The sequence below is a fragment of the Anneissia japonica genome, unplaced genomic scaffold (genome assembly GCF_011630105.1).
Source record: "Anneissia japonica isolate Jap-2015-1 unplaced genomic scaffold, ASM1163010v1 scaffold493_len2256704_cov171, whole genome shotgun sequence".
Lineage (NCBI taxonomy): Eukaryota > Metazoa > Echinodermata > Crinoidea > Comatulida > Comatulidae > Anneissia > Anneissia japonica.
Genome location: NW_022727062.1, coordinates 1,906,798 through 1,928,046, shown reverse-complemented (window position 1 = coordinate 1,928,046; position 21,249 = coordinate 1,906,798). Strand labels below are relative to the sequence as shown.

The 21,249-nt window shown below is 33.0% G+C and overlaps 2 protein-coding genes across 3 annotated transcripts in view; both read left to right on the top strand.

The window, feature by feature from the left end:
• The first annotated feature begins 6,971 nt into the window (after positions 1–6,971).
• LOC117113486 lies at positions 6,972–11,341 on the top strand. The gene is made up of 2 exons (XM_033256825.1): positions 6,972–8,715; positions 9,290–11,341. Exons 1-2 carry the CDS (start codon positions 7,693–7,695, stop codon positions 9,338–9,340), a joined length of 1,074 nt encoding a protein of 357 aa, XP_033112716.1. The 5' UTR covers positions 6,972–7,692; the 3' UTR covers positions 9,341–11,341.
• A 1,070-nt stretch (positions 11,342–12,411) lies between these two features.
• LOC117113498 (N-acylethanolamine-hydrolyzing acid amidase-like) overlaps positions 12,412–21,249 on the top strand; it is a 15,145-nt gene continuing 6,307 nt past the window's right edge. Inside the window, exons 1-4 of one of the 2 annotated variants that reach the window (XM_033256848.1) lie at positions 12,412–13,503; positions 19,769–19,933; positions 20,313–20,442; positions 20,786–21,170. In XM_033256848.1, the coding sequence (XP_033112739.1) occupies positions 13,238–13,503; positions 19,769–19,933; positions 20,313–20,442; positions 20,786–20,917 (693 nt within the window). In that variant the 5' untranslated portion in view covers positions 12,412–13,237 and the 3' untranslated portion in view covers positions 20,918–21,170. Of the gene's footprint in view, positions 13,504–19,768; positions 19,934–20,312; positions 20,443–20,785; positions 21,171–21,249 lie in introns of those variants that run through there. The other variant, XM_033256849.1, reaches the window with a different exon arrangement.

Genomic DNA, 21,249 nt, shown 5'->3' with positions numbered 1-21,249 from the left:
TATGCTGAATCATTATTAATGGTATATAGGCCTACCTATTATATTTCTATAAATTAATCAACAATTATCTCATTAATCGCACTATCGTAAATTGGCCTATTGAAGCATTATTGAAGTATTATTAATTATTCACTAAAGCATTATTCGAGCACCTTTATTAATATTATTATTATTATTATTATTATTATTATTATTATTTATTTTTTTATATATATTATTTATCAACCATATTAACATTGAAAACATTAATATGCATATGTGGATACAATTATCGCAGAAAATAAACTTATAATATATAAGATTATTTTTTAAAACAGAATCAAATAGATAATGTTTTTATTGAAAAGCAGGTTTTGCACGGACGTAATTTTATTTAATATGCTGATTATTGCTAATTATTATTATTATTATTATTAAACCAAAGAAATTTTACATTACGACGTATTGTTGATGTAATATGCTGAATCATTAATAATGGTATATAGGCCTACCTATTATATTTCTATAACTTAATCAACAATCATCTCATTAATCACATTATATATTAATATTAATTAACATTATAATATTAATTATTCACTAAAGCACTATTCGAGCACTTTTATTCTTAATTTTTTTATATATATATTATTTATCAACCAGATTAACATTGAAAACATGAATATGCATATGTGCATAAAATTGAATGAATGATCTTCATTCATTATTATTATCATTTACATTTTATTATTATTATCATTTACTTTTTATTATTTATTTATTATTATTATTATTATCTGTATTATTATTATTATTATTATTATTATTATTATTATTATTATTATTATTATTATTATTATTATGTCTTTGCCATTAACATTATCATTGTTTACCTGGTAGGCATCTTGTAGCCTACAGGGACATGTTTTTGCCTAACCAGTCTCATTACGTTTTGAGTGAAATAAAATTATGAATTATGAATTACACCAATGTCATTTATCGATAAAAACATCGATTCGATTAATTAACAGCAGCTTTTCGCACTGTGGCAGTGCCGATAGAAAACAGCAACTTTTTGGCACTGCGGCAGTGCCGATAGAAAACAGCAGCTTTTTTTGGCACTGCGGCAGTGCCAAATCGGCACTGCGGCAGTGCCGATAGCCACTACCGTTTTACGGAGTCAATGAATAAAATATGGAGATAAAGAGTATGGACATTTTCTCAACATTGAGGTCCTTTCTTTTCCATTAAATTTTACATTTTTATATTTTTCACTATCTTTTTTTATTTGATACTGATTTGCTACATTTTATTTTTGCTTGGTAATTTACTCATAATTAGTTAAAAATATGTATGTGGGTTTTGAAATTCATGCAGTAGGCCTATAGTATCATAGATAATGCTCATTTAGATTTAATTTGTTTTGGTCAACTTCATCCGACCATGCATACATTTTATTGTTCTTCAGCTAATAAAGCGTAATATCCAACCCATGCACACGCATGCAAGTCCCAAAAAACGCGCCAAAGTTCCATAATAGGTTCCCAAGCATAATCTTGCGATGATTTTACGCATTCTGTCTTTGTAGGTGTAAAAAAATGTTCCCCTTTACAAAAGTAATTAATATAATTCTTGACGCAGTGTTCCCGGAACGCCGCCCTCAGCGGCGAGTGCGAAGCACAACTCGGGGTCAAAAGTGGAACATGAAATTTGGATATGGTTTTGTAGTCAGATTTGCGAGAAAAACTTCAGCTACCCGTATTTCTCGACTAAGACATCAGTGGGAGTTGTAATTTTTATGGCAAGGAGATTGAGCAACCCTTCATTCATATTAAGGGAATTTACGCCCGGCAGAAACTTTGTAGTTATTAATATTTTGGTTATATAGAAAATATTCATTTTTTGTTGACGTCACACATTAGTTAGCATGCATACGTCATAAGCTAGATATGTCACCTTTTCCTGGTAAGGCAAACTTTCCTGGCGTGCTTTTTTCATGGATAAACAAACACCACTGCTTTGCTCATGAATGCCTTGCCCAAGCGAGGGCTACAAGAGCCGCATTTTTAGCATTATATAATACTTAAATAAGGTACCTCTGCAAATGAATTATTCTTAGTTATTTTTTTTTCTTATTTTAATTTATTTCTTCCGAAAGTGTACTTTCTATCACATATAATTTCACTGTCTTAGTTAGGCCTAGTCTTATGCCTCATCGTCCCCCGCTACACAGTACATCAGCAGCCCCTCCCCCATACAGTACAGACTAGACTTGCCACAAGTCTCTTATTTGTTATTATTTTTCTCATTCTGGACAGCGCCACCAACGAGAAAGTTAATTTAAAGTTAGATTCGATAAAAAAGAAATTGAGTATGGGACGCCAATTAAATTAGGTATGGTGCGCACTAAGTGCAATAAAGAGTGAGTAACCTAAAATTAGGGCCTGGAACCCAGGCTAAGTACAGACGTTTGCTAGGTAACAACGTGATTGCACCTTCCTTCCCAGGTGTTCATGTAACATTGACATAAAATAATCATTTCACTACCCGACAAACTCCGAACTTTATTCATTCATTAGGCCTACATAATAGTTTCAAATTGCTGTACTATATACTCCAACATCACTGGCGCATGGTAACAACCAACTGACTGCAGATAATTTCCGGTCACACATTACTCTCCATAACACAGCACCCCATAGTTCCGTCACCTCTGGATAGGGTTTACAATAAGAAATTGATATCTACTAATCTTAAGAAAAATATGTTAAGAAAGCTACTTAGGGATTGCTGTACTAAAACTATTTACGTGTAATACTGTAATCAATTCTATAAACAAACTGACGGCGACACGATGGCGTGTACTTGGAGTATGTATTATACTATCTTATCTGAGATTAATCAGTGGACCTTTAGGTTTTTATGTGTAGCATTTCCAGGCCATTATATAAAGAGTTGTTGTGGTTGGAGGTCATCGATAATTAGCTGTGTTGTTAAAATCATTTAATAATAGACATTGTGTGAGTAAATACCACAATCTAAAACACCTTGGCGATATATTTTTACACGTGTAAGTACCAGTACATTTACAACTACCTGTTTCTTTGTTTCTATTGTCACAAAAGTCTATAATCCTTGTAACGTAATTAACAAAACCAGCGGCACCAGCAATCATTTGATTAATTTTAACCGTTAAAATCACATAAGCCATTTACCGTATTTATTTGAATAAACGACCCGGGTCGTTTATTGCTGAGAAGGGTTTTAAAGGGGGCGTTTATTTTAGGGAGGCGTTTATTCAATTTTTTTTTTCTGTGTAAAGACATGTATTTACTCAAATAAACGCTCCTTAATTTCACTGTAGGCCTAAATGTGGATCTACAACACATTCTTACCGTCAAAATGTTTTATTGCGTGAAGACTTATTCATTTGCAACAAGGTTAGAAAAAATGTAGTTGGAGTAGAACATTAAAATAAAGTGTGGTTAGAATGATATTGCTTCGATTATACGGTATTTGTTTAAAATCATTTATTCAAAGAAGAAAAATGAACGCCTTGCGGCGTTTATTTGAGGGGCAAGGCGTTTATTTGAGGGAGGCGTTTATTCAAAATGAGTCTGTAGACGGGGCATTTATTCGAGGGGTCAATTTATTCAAAGCAGGGCGTTTATTCGAATATAAATACGGTATTTAGAATTTTCACTGTTACTTGTTATTGAGGGAGTCCCTAAAGTAATGACATTATCCATAAAATGAGCGAATGGTGGTGTTCAGCTTTTTTGGGCAACCCACATGTTTTAAAATATTCCCATAAACTAATATGGGCCTACATAAACGGTGATGGGTATATTCAAAGGCCCCTTAATTCAACATTGTTATAAGGGGTTCCTCCACCCCCAATATATATGATAAAGTAATAATTAATTAACATTATTATATAGGCCCTACTGTTCATGAAATTATACACTTCACAAACAGCCCGCTTTCCGATCCCCACAGAACACAGTGGCCTACGTACACTACAACAGCCTCAAGCCTTTTTTGCTCAAATGACCGGCCATGGCTGATGGAACTCGCTTCACACAAAACCAAACAAAAACTTCAGCAAATTGCATAGGAATAACTAACTTTGAAAAACAATTTTGAAACGCATGCACTATGCACTTTCCTTTTAAATGGTAATATCAATCATTCGAATAATCTTTATCGTCATCAACGCGTTTGGATTTTGTTATTAAGGTGGGCTTATTTAAAATGAAGTAGGCCTATACTGAACTGTACTAAATTTATAATTAATGGCAACAGAAACAGTTGGTCCATGGTTGGTCCACAGGTTGGTCTTTAATAGGAGGTGGTCTTTAATTGGAGGGGTCTTTCATTAGAGGGAGACCAATAAATAAATACAATAAAATATAATAATCCAACAAAATGACAGTGTATTTAAATTACTGTTAAATTGAAAGCATATTCATCATAAAATTTGACCCGACTTAAGACACAAATCAACAATTTATAGCATTGACCACGCGTAGGCCAACTTGAAACGTTACGAAGACCTGCTGGTATTATTTTGTACTTCCATGTTCAAAAGAAAATGCATAAATTACACAAAAAGCAGAAGGATTAAATTATAAGGTGTTACAAATATTCGGAACAATTTCGACCTTATATGTAGTATTGGAGATCTTGAAAGCGGACTAATTGATTTGAAAGAAACTATAGAGAAAATACACCGCAAAAAGGCGAGGGAACAATAATGACGTTAATTTTCCCACTAAATGTTCGTGGTATGCAAATCCATTGTTACATCTGACATGTAACAATTCAATGATACTGTAGGATCGCTCCCTAATCAGTGGTGGCCACCGCTGTCCCTAATTACTGACGAATACAGTATCATGACAATTACAATATCATAAAAGAGACAAAATCATAGGTAATATTCCTTTTTTTAATCAGCTTCAAGCACAGGACCAAGAGTATACCAAACTGTTCAAAGCGGCAATCTCGTCACAAACCACCATTACATTATGAGTCTTGGGGAGTGGAATTGTTTTGGTCGTGAGATGAAATCATGTTACCGTGACGGAAATTTAATCTAGGACTATGGGTTGGAACGACAAGCATCTTTAACCATCAGGCTATTCAACTGACCCACTCCGGCTTATATCAGCTGTCAGATTCGGAGTGTGCAAATGCAATATCCTCAAAAATTTGCATCAGTGCGTTCCTCGCATCCCGTATCACTCTTTAAAATAGTGGTGTTTTTTTTGTTTGTTTGTTTGTTTTTTTTTTTTTAACTTTTAAGTGCCATTTAACTGGTTGCAGTGGTAGTAGGTTGAATTTAGTGAAATATAATTGGACCGCCATTTGGTCAACCAGCGTAAAAACAATTTGAGAGACTGTTGAAGATTAAAAAAAACGGGGGAAAAAGGAGCGTAACCATCCACTTTCCACCTTCCCTGTTTTAAAGTAAGATAATAAACTGTATCTCATTATTACCGTTCTCGAGTTTTTCGTCAAACACCCTTTTTGTGTCTTAAAATGATTATTTGTTCAACACAAATGTTTATTCTCCAGAGCCTGGCTGAAACGTGTTATAGTTGTTATTGAAAAATATTTCTTCATGTACACTGTATTGTATTTAGGTGCTGAATTTTATTTTTTTAGTTCGCTTTCAAGTTATGAGTTATGTAAATTGTGTTCTTTTTATGCATTTTAGGTTGTCAAGTTCTATCAGAAACTTAATGGTGTAATTTTCCCAATATTATGGCAATTTAATTTTTATTGAAATATACTTCAGTTTTCTTAATTTGTTGCAATTAACATTTCTTTCAGTTGATTTTTAATGCAAACATTGTATTTATAGAATGTGTAATATACCATAGGACAATTTATTTTATAAAATAATTATAGGTTAGATATTTTGTTTTAATTCTTTGTTTAAAATCTGTTTATATTATTCTTCTTGTAGGCTCAGTGTGTGTAATTTAGATTATGTTAAAAACATGTTAAGCCTGGTTTTCATAGAATCGCTACACCTGTCTCTTATACACATCTAGATGTGTATAAGAGACAGTAGCATTACCGCAAGACAGTATAGAGTCCATCATGATTTATATAAACATTTTTGATTTATCATCATATTATCATTATCATCAATTTAATTTTGACAGTTTTATGAGCATGAGTATCGATGTTAATTTTGATATTCAATATATTTACACATCATCGGACAATACGTATGAATATTACGAGATCGTTAACGACAGCATCTGTATTTGATGTAGGCCTATGTAAATATTGTATTTATAATTGAATTTAAGCAAGCAAGTACCGCTATTGCTAAGTAACTTTTATTAATTGTGCATGGTCTGCATTTTTCTGAAATGCATTTACAAACGTTTGCTCCACTCGTATTGCCATTGCATTTTATTTACGATTATAGTAATATTCAAATTTAAGTATTCTACAAATATTAAATATGAATTATTATAATGTTTAGATTACAATTATAGTGATAATAAAATACATAATCATTTTTTTTTTGCTGGTATGATTTAATTATTATGCAGTGGCGCATAAGGTATTTACGGCAATCACCCACTTTACACAATTTTTGCTATCACTCATTATTTGTCTTCCAACTATTGAATGCTTCGCTGTTTCTTCAATCTATTTAATGTTATAGAAGGTGTTCCCACTTTTTTTTGCACCAATATAGCATAGCAAGCAAGATAGCCATTATTTTAATCTTTAGATTACCTTCTTGAGAATGTGCCCTAACCATCCTCAATTTTGTTTACTCAGATCATATTTCTCGACATAAATTCTGACCTTTTGTTCGCTTTTAATCCTTTTTGGTCATATTCCCAGGGCTGTGTAATTTCTTTAACTACTACTGTACAGCATGCTGGTATTTCGTGAATCAAACTTTATTGTTCTCGTTACAAACGTGATATGAATGAATCGTATTTTATTCAGTGATTATTTTGTTCTTCGTTCATCACTTGATTGGAAGATTATATACAGTTGATTATTTAATACTGTAGTTGGAAATACTTCTTCGTAAAATCATCTGTTTCTGTTTTAAAAAGAACTACCATCGAACATTTGTCATAGCTAAATCAAACAGTTGGAATAAACACAAAAGATTTTCGGATAATTTTAATGTAAGCATTTGAGTTTTTACGTGCAGACGTTGGATATTTGGTAACTTGATGTTGGACTTACTAGTTTCATCATTTACTCCATTGTGTGCGTTTTCCTTTCTTGGGGCATTTAGAATCCTGCAAGCAAGATAGCCTGTCTTTTTCGTATTTTTAAGTGGCTTCATGAATGTGTGCCCAACATTCTGACCTTTTAGTTCTGTACGTTTTTAATCCTTTCTGGTCATGTCGCCTGCAGGATTGCGAACTTTCTTGAATTACAACACAGCATGCTTGAACATTATGTCGTGAGTATATTACTATATTGATCGCGTTACAAACGAGAATGAATCGTATTTTATTCAGTGATATTTTTTTTTAAATACAGGAGCACTTTGCTTTGTTCATCTCCTTAATGGAAGATAATAAATAGAGTAGAGAGTTATTATGTAAATAATTCTCGTAAAACCATCTGTTTCTGTTTGCAAAAGAACTACAATCGAACCTATGTTTTAATAGCAGAAAACAAACTGTTGGGATAAACTCGGATTATTTTATATCGGCAATGGGATTTTTATGTGAAGATGTGGGATATTTGGTAGGTGATGTTGGTCTTACTAGTTTCATTATTACTCCATTGTGTGCGTTTTTCTTTCATGGTGCATGGTTATTATTTGACTTGTTGCTCTTACCAGTACAGTCTAACCTCAGTCTGATGTTACAGATATTTGTTGCTCTGTTGTATATGGTCACATGCAACTCTACTGCTGACCGCCTGGACCAAGTTGCCAATATTGAACAATCAAATAAAACCGTTGTTATCACCAAACTATACTACTATGTGGCGGCCGTTGTTGTGGTTTGTATTTGGCGAGGAATTTGGGGCATATTAGATTTAAATATAGAAACCTCTCTGGTTTTAAAACCAATTGTAGGGCTTTTAAGTCTTGTTGTGTTAATTGTGTCTCGAAATGTTTCCAACTTGATATTTCCTCCGGGAAGAATATCTCAAGACAAGCAAACTGAACCATTTCATGTGTTCCATTCCCGTCTCCAATCACAAGCATGTACATGTAGGAATACATTTAAATGTTTTATGATATACGTTATAGATATTATCGTATCGTATGGATTTATAAACACATCGTACGCTGCTGTTTGGTGGACTGCTTTTACTTGTGAAGATGAACTTCTGTTTCCTGACAATATTAAACTATCTGCAACAGTATGTGTTATTTATGGTTATGTGACGTATTTAATCCAGCTTCCAATTAGAGCAATGATTATGCGGGTTTCTTTTGATCAGATCGACAACTCTTTCTACTTGAAGTTATTTCTTTATCAGTTTCTAAATATATCATTTTCATTTTCTACAATGAATATATGGAGAGGAATTTTGAATTTGAGTGATGTCTACATTTATCCAGAAACTGTATGGAAAAGAGCTGTCATTCTACATGTCCTCGGTTCCATGGGCCTAGCTTTTCTTGGAGTATCTCGGTCGATGGCAGTAGTCAAGTTCGAAGACGATGGAGATGTGCAATGTTTACAACGAAACAAATTCTTACAGTTACAAATGCGCCGTGATGTAAGTTACTAGTCCTACCCGTATTCTAGAGTTATTAAATATGATTAGGGATTAATACATGTAGTCATAAAAGTTATAATTCCGTTTTGTTTGGCCTTTAATGGCTGTTGAAACGAAGTGATGCACCAAAAGAAATCTATGTTTGTTTTTTTTTTTGTTTTCTTTTTTATTCGGCTCCATAGCTGCTTTCCTTGTGTTTCTACTAGAAGGCGAAATGCAAAACTGCACACTAAAGACATGTTAACTTCGTGCACGTTAAATGTATATTTTGGTATCTTTTGAACCATATTTACTAGGGTATATTAATGACATTTTATGTTCCGATGTAGATGTCATTACGTCTTACTACAATACGATCCAGAAGAGGCTGTTTTTAGGCGTAGTATAGACTATTAAGCAAAACAAATATAATTATTTATTGTAACTACTACTTAAAATATTTAAAAAAAACCCAAATAATTAATCTAAGTCTACATATTGATATATTATAGGCCTAATGCTATATAAATTATATACGATATATAATGTATTATGTTATACAAACGATGCGTAATTATTGGAAATTGTGTTTCAGGTTGTACATCAGGAGGAAGAGACATTCAGTTTGCTTAATTTGGAAAAATAATAAAATAACAGGCAGTACTGTATTTGCCAACTCGGCCATAAACCAACTCGGACTGGGATCAGATTAATACGAACCATACCTAACTGAGACCAAGCCAACTTGGAGTTGAACCAAACTAGCTCGAACCAAAATCCAACTCAGATCACCGTCAACTCCAATAAGATAATAAATATAGTACAAAAGAAGAACACTTTATAGCAGACAGTTGGAGTGGAATATATTTTAGAAGGCGGACGTCAATAACCTTGATCTATTAATTCAAGCAAACGGCGAATCGCACAAATCTTTAGAGGTGGAAATTTTAGTCATCATTGTCAGGTTGACAACAACTACAGTATTATAATAAATGCGCTCCGATCTACAGTTTATTTAATAGTCCTGGTTGTTAATTAATTTGTTTAAAGGGCCAAATTATTGTTATAATTGATCTTACGGGCCAAAGATAATCTCCGCCGAGTTCCTATTTGAAAATTTCTTTCTTTCTTTTTTTTTTGGCAATTTCAAATTATAGTACTAGGCCTATGCCAGCGGTTATGACCTGTGACGTGTGGACATGTCGTCAGTTTAACAGTCGTAAGTTATCTTTTGTGGGTCGCTTTATCATTGTAATTAATCACAGTATAAAAACCTATCGTACGCTTCCATTCTCGACATATTACTTTTCTGAAAATACAAAACGTTTTCTGGATTGACAGAGTAGACCTATATACGCATAGGAATATCTAAATGTATTTTTGTAACTTTTTATTACTCATGTAAACTAAAGAAAGCTATTAACGAATCACAGTGATCTGAACAATACATAGACGGAAATTGGCGGCACAAAAGTCGGTGTATAATGTACTGTACATGACTTTTTTTTAAAGAAGGCTATTGACGAAAACCAGTGGACAAAACAAACAACATAGAAAAAAATGTTGCGGTACAGGGAGTCTGTATGACTTGAACTTCGAAAAGTATTTTTATAAGCCATGTTCTGGTTTATTAACTGTCGATTATGCAAAATCAAGTACTGTACCAATTATTGACGATGTATCTAGAATAACCTCCATTTAGTTGTGTTTACGTCAATGATTAACAATGGGCTTCTACCACGGGTCTCTGGTATCAAGACTCTGCAATATTACAATCTTAATATGTCTATGATAAAGTTTTTTCTTTCTTAATGGACTGATATATCAAACTTGGTAGAGCTAATATTTAAAACAAATCTTGAGAGGTTTTTGGTAGTTCTGGTTACGAGGTTTAATTTTAGATCTATCGCTTGTACAGTCTTAAATATTGTAGTGTGTTTACAAACTAGGCCCGTAAGTCATATTCGATGGAAGTTGTGTATTTGCTAGCGAAGCGAGCCTAGAGTTGGTGCCTGGGCCGGTAAGGCCACTGGCAGGGTCCGAGAAAAAACCTCTGGTGAGGTCCGGGTGAAAAGCCTCCCAAAGTCCGACATCGAAAAAGTAGGCTAGCATTTTGTTTTGTTGCCTTATTTATTGAATCTCTAAAACCTATTAATTGTGAAAACTTTATAAAATGTTAATTCATTTGTGTGTACGGAATGCCATCACTGCGTTCCTGAGCATTAAATAAGTCTTTCAATGCCAATGTAATTTGTAACAGTATACATTTGGTGAAGTATAATTAAATTACAGATTTCTTTTATTTCCAACGAGATTTGTGATGTTTACAACACAAGAAGTAGACTTACCTCATGTTTATAGACCCCATTCAATGTTTACATTGCGACGGCTGAAACGCTGAAAACATATTTTTAACACAACAGAAAAAAAAGGTGACCAGTATCCTAATTTCCCGTGCATGACCTATACTGGATGAATCTTTTGCCTACCAGTGGAGTGCCCCGCTGGAGTCTATTGAAATACCAAAAAGAACAATATTAATGAAAACAAAATCTTCCAAATAAAATGCTCTGTAAATATAATACATCATATTTTACATAACAAAATATTTTGAGTTTAATAAAAATGCACATTTAGTGTTCACAAAGCAATAAGCATACTGTGAATAGTATTTGTTTTATTTTTAAAATATCATACCACATTTCTCTTTCATCTCAATTTCCGTGGTAGAGATGGTTTCTTTTTGTCCTCCCCTTACAACATCTAGAGTCTGATTGACTTGGTCTGCTTGATGGACCTTGGGATTCTGTCTTCTAACCACCAAAAAATAAATAATTTAAAGCTTGTTAACAGTATATACCCTGGTCTTTAATATTCAGTCCGCGGGCCAAATTTGGACCCCGAAGCAAATTATGCTGGCCTGTTTGAAAACATTACTCTGGGCCAATGAAGGAGGAGTGACCCCCACCCAGAACACCTAGAATTTAATTAGTTACCATCCAGTCGACAAACGCCTCTTCAATTTTGTTTACAAAATTGTCAATAAAGAACATTTGCATAAAGATAGGTAGTCTTTTCAGCTAAATAGGCCTATTACATAGCAGATCAAACCTAAAAATGTTATCATTGCATATACTTGCTTGTATTATGAGTAGACATATTTTTTACCTCTACATAGTTTTACTTAATGGAAAAAAGACTAATTCAGGAAACGATACTTCGCAAACAGTTCACTTGCACAAAGAAAGGAAGACATGACACCTTATATTACCAGTCACCGACAACATTAAACACCTGGCGACCCTGCAAAATAACTTGTTGACTCTAACTAACTTAAGTTTCGACCGATAGAATACCAGGGCCTAACAGCACCTAGACCTAATTAATAGAAATAATTATAAATAGATTCACGAATTATGGGTTTCAGATATCTACGAAATACGGCCTCAAAATGCTACTTTGTCGGAGCTTCTCATGCCTCTGAACCCAACAGGGGAGCCCTAAACAACTTTAGTCAATCCTCGTATTTTTCCTCCTCTACACCCCCCCCCCTTATAATTATTCATCTCATTCCAGAGAAATAGTTCGAAATGAAGGAAAGTATTATTCTTATATATATTTTCCATATAAATAGCATATCAATATTTCTATTAAATACATACATTCAGACTTTTTTCTAATATAATTCACTTACTGTACCTGGAACGCCTATCTACAGTTGCCTAGAAACTAACATTATATAATATTTATTTACTTATTTGAACTTACACCTTTAGATCGGTGGCACTCGATGACAATCGGTGCGTTCGTAAAGGTACAAACTTAAGTAAACAAATACATAAAAGGGAGAAATATGCATAAAAAATATACATATAAACACATATGAACTATTAACTAAAAACAAAAGTAAGCCACAGAAATGAGAGAGCAGGTAGCCCTTGGAATCCAAGAAAGTTTAAAGAGCTTTCTCCTGTCTCCAAGTAAATAACAATTATGATTAGCTACATAAAAAAATACACAATGTTCAGCAATTCAGAACTTAATTTAAAATAAGGATTGAACATGTTTGATTTCTGATCTCTTTTTCCAAACTCTCTTGGCATAAAGTTTACAAAATTTATCAAAAATCAGCTCTAAATAGGACTATATGTTTTCCGGTGGAGTTTAATGAACCTCTTTAATTTTTTTTACAATTCTAAACTGATTACTGCGATGCACAAGAACTTACTATCGATTGCAGTGATTTATAACAATAGTGCTAATAAAAATAATATTTTTTGCACTGGTTGGGTTGTTACCGCTGGCCCGAATGGGCAATTCAATGTTTTAAAATATAGGTGTAAGAGCCCCGGTTAACACAGTGGTCATGTGATTAGTGGTACACACGTGATCATGTAACGATTACCCATAACAATATGTAATGTGACAAAGCTTCATTAAGGCGGCTACGACATAACAATAAGATTAGGCCTACATGTCAGTGAAGTACTGTCACGTCAAACAGTTCGTATAGGCCTATAAATTCTCAGATTCCTTCGAAATCATGGAGGCTTGGAAGACAAAAATTCTGTTTCTAGCAGTTTTTACATCCACACAAACATGTATTCACAGTTACATTATCAAATCGTCATCGCTTCTCATCACTTCTCCACCTCTTCTGCCTAATATGACGAAAAGTTCGCGTCCGAGCTACGATGCTCCGCCGAGGTATAACTTCGATTTGGATCTTCCCGATGAGCAACGATGGGTGTCAATACTTCGTCATTACGACAAGGATAACTTGAAGCAAATGATCAGAGATGCCCTTTCGTAAGTAAACTTTTGATTATGTTTGCCTGGATTAAGTCAAACAAACTTTGTGTTTGTTATAAAATTTCGGTTTTGTCAAGTGTAAAATGCATTTCCGTAACTGTCTTCAGATTTCTCTGTAGAAAATGAAAAATTTTCGTAGCCCATTAAGTTGCAGTACAGCTGTGGAATTGCAAAGAAACTAGACAGAATGAAGATTCATGGGTCACTTTTCAGGACGATCAGGTCCGTCGTCCTGAAAATTGGCCCGGTCGTCTTTTTGACCCTATTTTCTGTAATTCGATGTGGAATTTCAAACAAATGGGACAGGATGAAGATTCATTTTCACTCTTTCTTAGTTTTCAAAATAATTTATCAGTAATTAAGCCCAGTATCAAAATTGTCTAGGGACAATTATGTAAACAAAGATCCTGATGATGGAAAACTCATTTGTTGTGGACATTAGAGCTATATTTAAGGGTCTAAGCCTATAAATTTCCGTAATATTTTTGTCTATTCCGTAATTAGGCAAATTTCCGTAGCATAGGCCTAACTATACGGAATTTCCGTTTTACCTGATGAGAAGTTTGAAATTTCATTTCGGGTCGCGTCTTATAAGAAACAGCCACAGTATGGAACGCCGATGTACGCACTAATGGTTTATTTATGATGTTTGGAATATTTAAAGGGTTCTGTATTTTTTAGAGTTTTCTTTTTTTTTTTTTTTTTTTGTGGGGGGGGGGGGGTGGTGAGGTGTGTTTTAGACTTATTAATTTTATTATTTTGTCTTTTTTGCGATACTTGACTAATCATATTACTTTTCATTGTATTATTTTCAGTATGGTTATTATGTATTGTTATTGTTTGAGAAACTTAATTACAGTTAATTTGAATATTATTTTAGCATGTTTTCTTAGTACAGTATGTAGTTTTGTATGAAAGTTTTGAGGAACAATGTTCTTTTCTTCTTGCAGTTAGTTTCCAGATGTGAAAAATCAAGTGTACTGTAGCCTACACATAAGTTATTTATCGATTTCTGAATTATTCATAATATAGGCCTATTCCTGCTGTTACAGTGGTATTTGTAAAAAAGTATAAATTATATTATTCCATTGAATATTTTAGTTTGAATTTTAGTTCATGAATAGTCTGCTTATAATGTTAAAAAGTATATATACTTCTAGTGCAATTTCTATAGTTATATTTTTGATTTAATTTGTTTACTATTAATGCTTTCTTAATTTTAAAATAACTACACAAAATCTTAGTGGTGTACACATGTACACCTCCACTGACATACTGTAGCATGTGTTTGCACCTAAACATAGTGTTTCTTTTCGATTCTTTTTAGTGTATGTATTAGTGTATGTATTTATAAAATCCAAACAAAAATAAAGGAAAAGAAATTTGTTGTGTTGAATTTTGCGATTGGTCTAATATATTATAGTAGGCCCGGAAACATTAGTCTGGTAACACTGCTAAACTCGATTAAGGTTCTGTTATCAGACATCAACACGGCCGACATGATATTCCGTTGCTAGTATTGACACTTGTGAAATATAATATTTTATTGGAATTATTTCAAACTTGTTAAAAAATTATTCTGACGGAGATGTTGACGTATCTCAGGTCTATTAATTGTGAATGAATTAAAATGCATTGTCATGAGAGTTAATGGCATTGGTGGACGGGATAAAAGTAAAGAAGAATGCGGTAGGTTCGCGAAACAATCACCCTGCCTACCTCGGACGCTCTGCTGCATAAAGTATACACAAAAACAGCTGGCGAGAGCATGACAGCGGATGCGATCTACGACCTTTTAATTGGATGCCTTGTCAAAAAACTGAAACAAATCACCAGAATTGTATTTAAAGTTCAGTCCATTCGATCAGTAACAAGAGTTGGATTTATATAAGGAAAAAAAAAACCCCCATATTTGTTTTTGTACTGGTATTTCCAGATGCTTAATCGGCCTATTGTCAGTTGTCAACACTATAATATTGACTCAAAGGATTTGTTGACATGCCGGATAGAATGTTTAATATAATGTCAAAGCTAAATGTGTTTCCTCCACATTTGCAAATCTTGTTGTTGTAGGACCTCCCATTGTTACACTTAAAAAAGAAAAAGAACCTGTAAAATTTTTCCCAGGCTCAGTCGTCTTATTTATTTTTTTTTTTTTTTTGGTCGATTTCAGACTCAAAAATGTTCTTTGTTCATAGTTTACACACTTAACAAACGTAGAAAATTATTATCGTACAGCAGTATCTGTACTGTATTATAGAGGGTATTATATAGTAACTCCTACTGAAAGTGCAGATAAGATGTTGGTTTTACTATCTATCTATTTATTTATTTATTTTCCTCATTTGAAATTTTACCTCAGCCTAAATTTCGTATTTCGTTTTTAATTTTTTGGTAATTCCAGCCAGCTTAATGTTCTTATAAAATGCGTTCTTATAAATAAACGTTTATCTCTGCTGTATGTTTCTTATCCCATTTGTTTTATATTAATATTTGTGTCTTTATGATGTCAAGGCTAAATGTCTTTCCTCAATAAAGAAGTACATTGCCGTTGGCTCAATTTGCATATTGCACACGCTCCTTGCACTATTTGCAAGCTGCATACAATGATTTTTTTGCACAATTTGAAACTCTACTAGACTCTGTACAGTTTGCAAACTGTGCAAAATAGTATCGTCCGCAGATTTAAAATGCCTGTACCAAATGCTTCTGAGGAAATCATTGAATGCAAAAATGTGCAAAAGCAGTCATCGGCAAATAAACATTTTTTTGTACATACTTTGAAGTATTACGTTGTGACAAATCTTAACAATGACGTCGCACTACTGCCGTAACACACCTTTACGGCATCCCAAAGCATCTTGACAAAACACGTAAATTCGATTGACCTTAAACTTTTGAGTAAGCACGGTAGAGCAACATTTTCCAACTGTTATGTTTTGCTGAAAATCATGAATTTGTAAAAGCTGGGCCAATACAAAGAAGCTACACCCAAGATTTAAGGATTTTTTTCTCTCTCTCTCTTGTGGGGATAACCCATCTTTAATCATCTGGTTTTATTGTTTTCATATTTATGACACATTATTACCTATTGATATTCGTTACGAATTCGATTTGGATCATTAAAAAAAAAATCTTAAGTCTTTTAATGGTTACCATTTTTAAATTTAAGGTTTTCAAAATAGAGCAATTTTTAAACATTTTTTGTTCCTAATTATTGTTTGCAAATCTTTCATTGTACTTAATGAATTAGGATATATAGTTTTAATTTACATATATTTACTATATTTCCGTATATTTTAAGTGTTTTCATGTATTGTTTTTAAGCCTGGAGAACCTCTCGGCAGTGATTTGTTTCGCTTTTCGGTATATCCCGTCGGGTTTGAACAATTGCTATGATTACTGTCTATTTTTCTGTATTTTCTCGTGTCCTCGTTGTATGTTTTCCTAATGACAAAATAAATGAAATGAAATTGAAAACAATATTATAGTTCATACACAGTATCATTATACAGTATCTACACATTATTGTAATAGTAGGGCCTAAATAAATATTAGTTCTGTACGGTATCGATAATATACATTTTTATTTATTTTTTTTTGGGGGGGGGGGGGGGGGGGGAGTATTTTGAGTACTGTTACACGATACCATTCTTTATTCACAAAAGTTTACGTCATTTCTTTCTTGGCCTCCAATTTCTAAGGTCTTCCCTTTTACCACGTCGTTTATACAGTAAAGAAACTACCCCTCTCCTTTGTGAATCAGTAAGCTGGCCGTTTGTAAATGGACAATTTAAAGCCTTGCCGCATACAATAATTTGAATTTCCTTATATGCTCTTTCGAAAGAACATTAACACGAGTATTATTAAGGTATTGTGCAAAATTCCATTTATTATGTTTTTCAATGAAAACAAATTTTGGAAAAACTTGATTTGTTCCATTAAAATTTCATTTGAATCAGATTGGTATTTTTCAGTATTTTTAAAAACTGATTTAATATGTTTCTTTTTAGTATTATTTTGTTCGAGGTTTAGGAAAATCTATTATATTTTTTCCTCATTTTCAAACAATTTTATACGTAAACAGGATTTTGCACCATAGGCGTCATCGGTATAAATATGTTAAATCTATTGTTTTTTTTTTCTTTTCAAGCAATGATTCTGTATAAACTTTATATTCCCCCTCTAATTATTTCCTTAGAAATTCTATTTCGTTCATTATTTAATACATTTTTGTCTAATTTAATTTTTTTGTTCAATGCCATATCTACATGAAAAATCCTTGATTTTAATTTAATAAGTTTCCAAAGTGGAACCTTTATATCATTTTTTTTTGTATTTTAAATTATATTTTTAATGCTTAAATTTCATTCTCTTTTAATTTTAAAATATTTGTTCTCGTGCTAATCTATCATACCCGGTAATCTATCATACCTATCAACATTTTTTTTACATAATTTTTACTACGTTCAAAAACACACCTAATGTCCCTACCTATAATAACATAAAATTATCTGTTTTGCAGAGGGCGTTAATTTTCTTTAAAGAAGATTGTTCACCTTTGTAATTATTTGTTGCGTAAACATTAATATGATTGAATATCTTATCATTAAGGTTAAAATTGATAATGATTAGTCGACAGTCATCATCAATATACTTGCAGTTGATAATTTCTAGATTAACATCGACATTAAACAAATTGACACACCTCTGCTATTGGATGACCTAAAAAACTGTACAAGTACTTACGATGTACATTTTTATTTTTCTTAATTTTTTTTTTTGAATCCCTTTTTTGTTTCCTTCCGTAAGATTCTTCCCTCGATTACTTGGAGGTGGTAGTTGTTTAGGCTTTTTGTTTTGCATCTGATTTTCTCCCGCTTTGCTTTCGTGTACTTCTTTTGTAAGGGAAGTGTGGATGAGCTGAAAAAATCAGTTACTTTTCTTTGCTCACACTCGACATTGTCTTAATTTTTTTTATTCATTAAGGTATTTATTGCACAATCATAAAACATTAAAATATATAACAGCAGTCAAACAAAGGAAAGACTGAAATTGTTATATTTACAAGGGAATTAAAAAGAAAAAATTACTATACATAATCATAGGAATAATTTTTTTTTCCCGATTCGGTCACTCTCTGTGACGTTTTCTCTATTTTCGTTAGGGTTATGATTTTCATATTCATCATTTTCACTATCGCTGCCCTCTGAATTTGACGTACTTTCGGGACTGGACACGAGACCGCTTGTGCCAACTTCTGCACCACTTTCGACACCTGGTCTACTTTAACATATATCGGCGTTCCTTTGCTAACTGTTGGAATAGGAAGGTTTTCAAACAAATATTTGGTTAACTTACGTACCATGCGCGCATACGAATTCGGATGAATTTTGACTCATTTCTACGGAGCCCCTAAAGGGACATGGTTAGCAACGATATTAAATTATTTCGAGGGAACGAAATAGCTATTTCGAGGGAACGAAATATTATTTCGAGGGAACGAAATATTATTTAGAGGGAACGAAACCTCGAAATATTTTAATATTTTTTTTAACCATGTGCTATGTAACTGTTTCTTTATGTTCCTTTCTATTTATTAATAATGTGCATTCCCCAGTTGCAATAATATTTTCAGGTCGAATAATGTTTGTTATACATAGTTCCTCTTCTTTGCAGTATGCTCGGTTATTGTCAGCTGGCATTTGATCGGCCTTTAGAAACACTGTCTACCTTTTCCGTGTTTTAACCGTTCCTTTGCTTACCAATGGTTACCATTAGCAACTGGCCATAACCATACAGGCGGAAAATTTTAAATCGTAGGCTGATACTATATGGAAATGTATTTCGTCTGAGTATTTGATTACCGTGAACATACTCGTAGATCAGATATGGATCTTATGTTCTCTATTTAATTGGTAAATAAAGCTGTGTTACTCGATTGTATTTTCACTGTATATTTTCCAGTAAATATTATTGATGTTTTCGTAGAGCTGAAGTTGGTTATCACCTTAGTCTATAGACCAGCGCCCCCTGAATTATTTTTGGACTCCAGTAGGCAAAAAAAAAAAAAAAAAAAAAAAAAAAACACATTTTATTGCCCAATGAAAAGCCTTACTGATTCAAAATCTTACAAATCCAGTTTTTTTTTTTCTTTTTTTTTTTCGCAAAATATATTTTCCTCCAAGAGGAACCTATACTTCCCGTATGGGTTGACTCATTGATTGATTGATCAAAATATAATTTGTTTTTTCTTCCAAAGTATAATATTACCAAAACAGGCATTCCCACTGGTGGACTTGATTGGATCGCAGCTAAACAAATATATGCCAGATCCATACGCAGGTGAAATACGAGGCATCGCGAACTGGCTTGACATCAGCGTAGGAGAAATATTCGCAATGAACCTTATTTATGAAGCAACTGCGTAAGTGTTCAAACAGTCTTGTGAACAATAACTGAATACCAAGTGCTTTATTTTTTTTTCCACCTTGACATTATCAGCATCTTAAATTTGGCGAATCACATAGCCGATCGGTTAAAAGGGGTGCTGCTATAAAATATACATCAGTGCTGATTCAAACCATTCCTAGCCCAGTGTTAGCCTTCTCGGACAATGACTTAAAACCGGAGGTCCGGTGTACACATCTGGCTCATATGCACTAAAAAGAACCCATAAATCTTTCTTGTCTTTGAGAATTGGCCAGTGATGTTTTGATTGTGACAAAACATATGTTGCCAGAATTTCCTTGACCCTGCGATACAAAACTCTAAAATTGGTTCTAAACAGTTTCTGTTCTTTTCAGTTTCTGTACAAGTATTATAGCAGTTAACCATAATAATATGGTGTGGCATGGCCGAAATTTGGATTACAGTCATTTCTCAGATATTCTACGAAATACAACAGTCGTTTTGAATTTTCAAAGGAACAATCATGTAAGTGAAACAAACTTTTTGATGATTTTTTGTGTTGTTTTAATATTATTAATATTGTTATTGCTGTTATTGCAGTTGATGCAGTATTATTGTTATTGTGGTTTTAGGTAATGTTGATGTTGCTAATGATGTCTTCGCCACTGTTAGCAATAATTAGTAATTATTCTATAGGCCTATGTTGTTATTTAATTACATTGGAAGTTTTAAAAGCGTTGCCAGCTGTCATATGACAATAGGCCTTTTTTCTCTCAATTACCATGCATTTTTAATTAATGACTAATTTTATTAATATTTTGTAGTTTTATATAATGATTATATTTGTTTTTCACTTGGCTGAATTTAGACTGTGTTCACAAGCACATCTTTCGTTGCCAACGTTGGTATACACACCGGGATGAAACCAAATGTTTTCACAGTTTCCATCAATGAGAGAAGTACTGTAATAATATGCCCAACTTGCCTTCTAAACTTTTAGTATTTTGTAGGTTTGAATAAATCACAATATTCTGATATAAATATTAGTTTAAATATTTGTTAATGATTAGGCGGCATGAGAATCGTATACTGTAGGCTACTGCTGAGGGAAAACTATATACACTGTATATATAGGCCTATATATATATATATGTATATATAATATATATATATATAATATATATATCACCATAAACCCACGTGTGTTCTTGAAATTATATAAAAGGCGTTGAAACAACGAAATTACAGCAACGAGTCATGTGGGCTATTATGAACACTAGTTTACTTTAAAAAAAAGTTTCGACCAGTCCTTTGGTTCTTTGATTTACTTTT

What these genes read in the sequence shown, in the direction of transcription:
- LOC117113486 (XM_033256825.1), top strand. Translation starts at nt 7,693, where the DNA reads ATGGGATTTTTATGTGAAGATGTGGGATATTTGGTAGGTGATGTTGGT. An exon ending in AGTTACAAATGCGCCGTGAT is followed by an intron (nt 8,716 to 9,289) that starts GTAAGTTACTAG and finishes ATTGTGTTTCAG; the next exon opens with GTTGTACATCAGGAGGAAGA.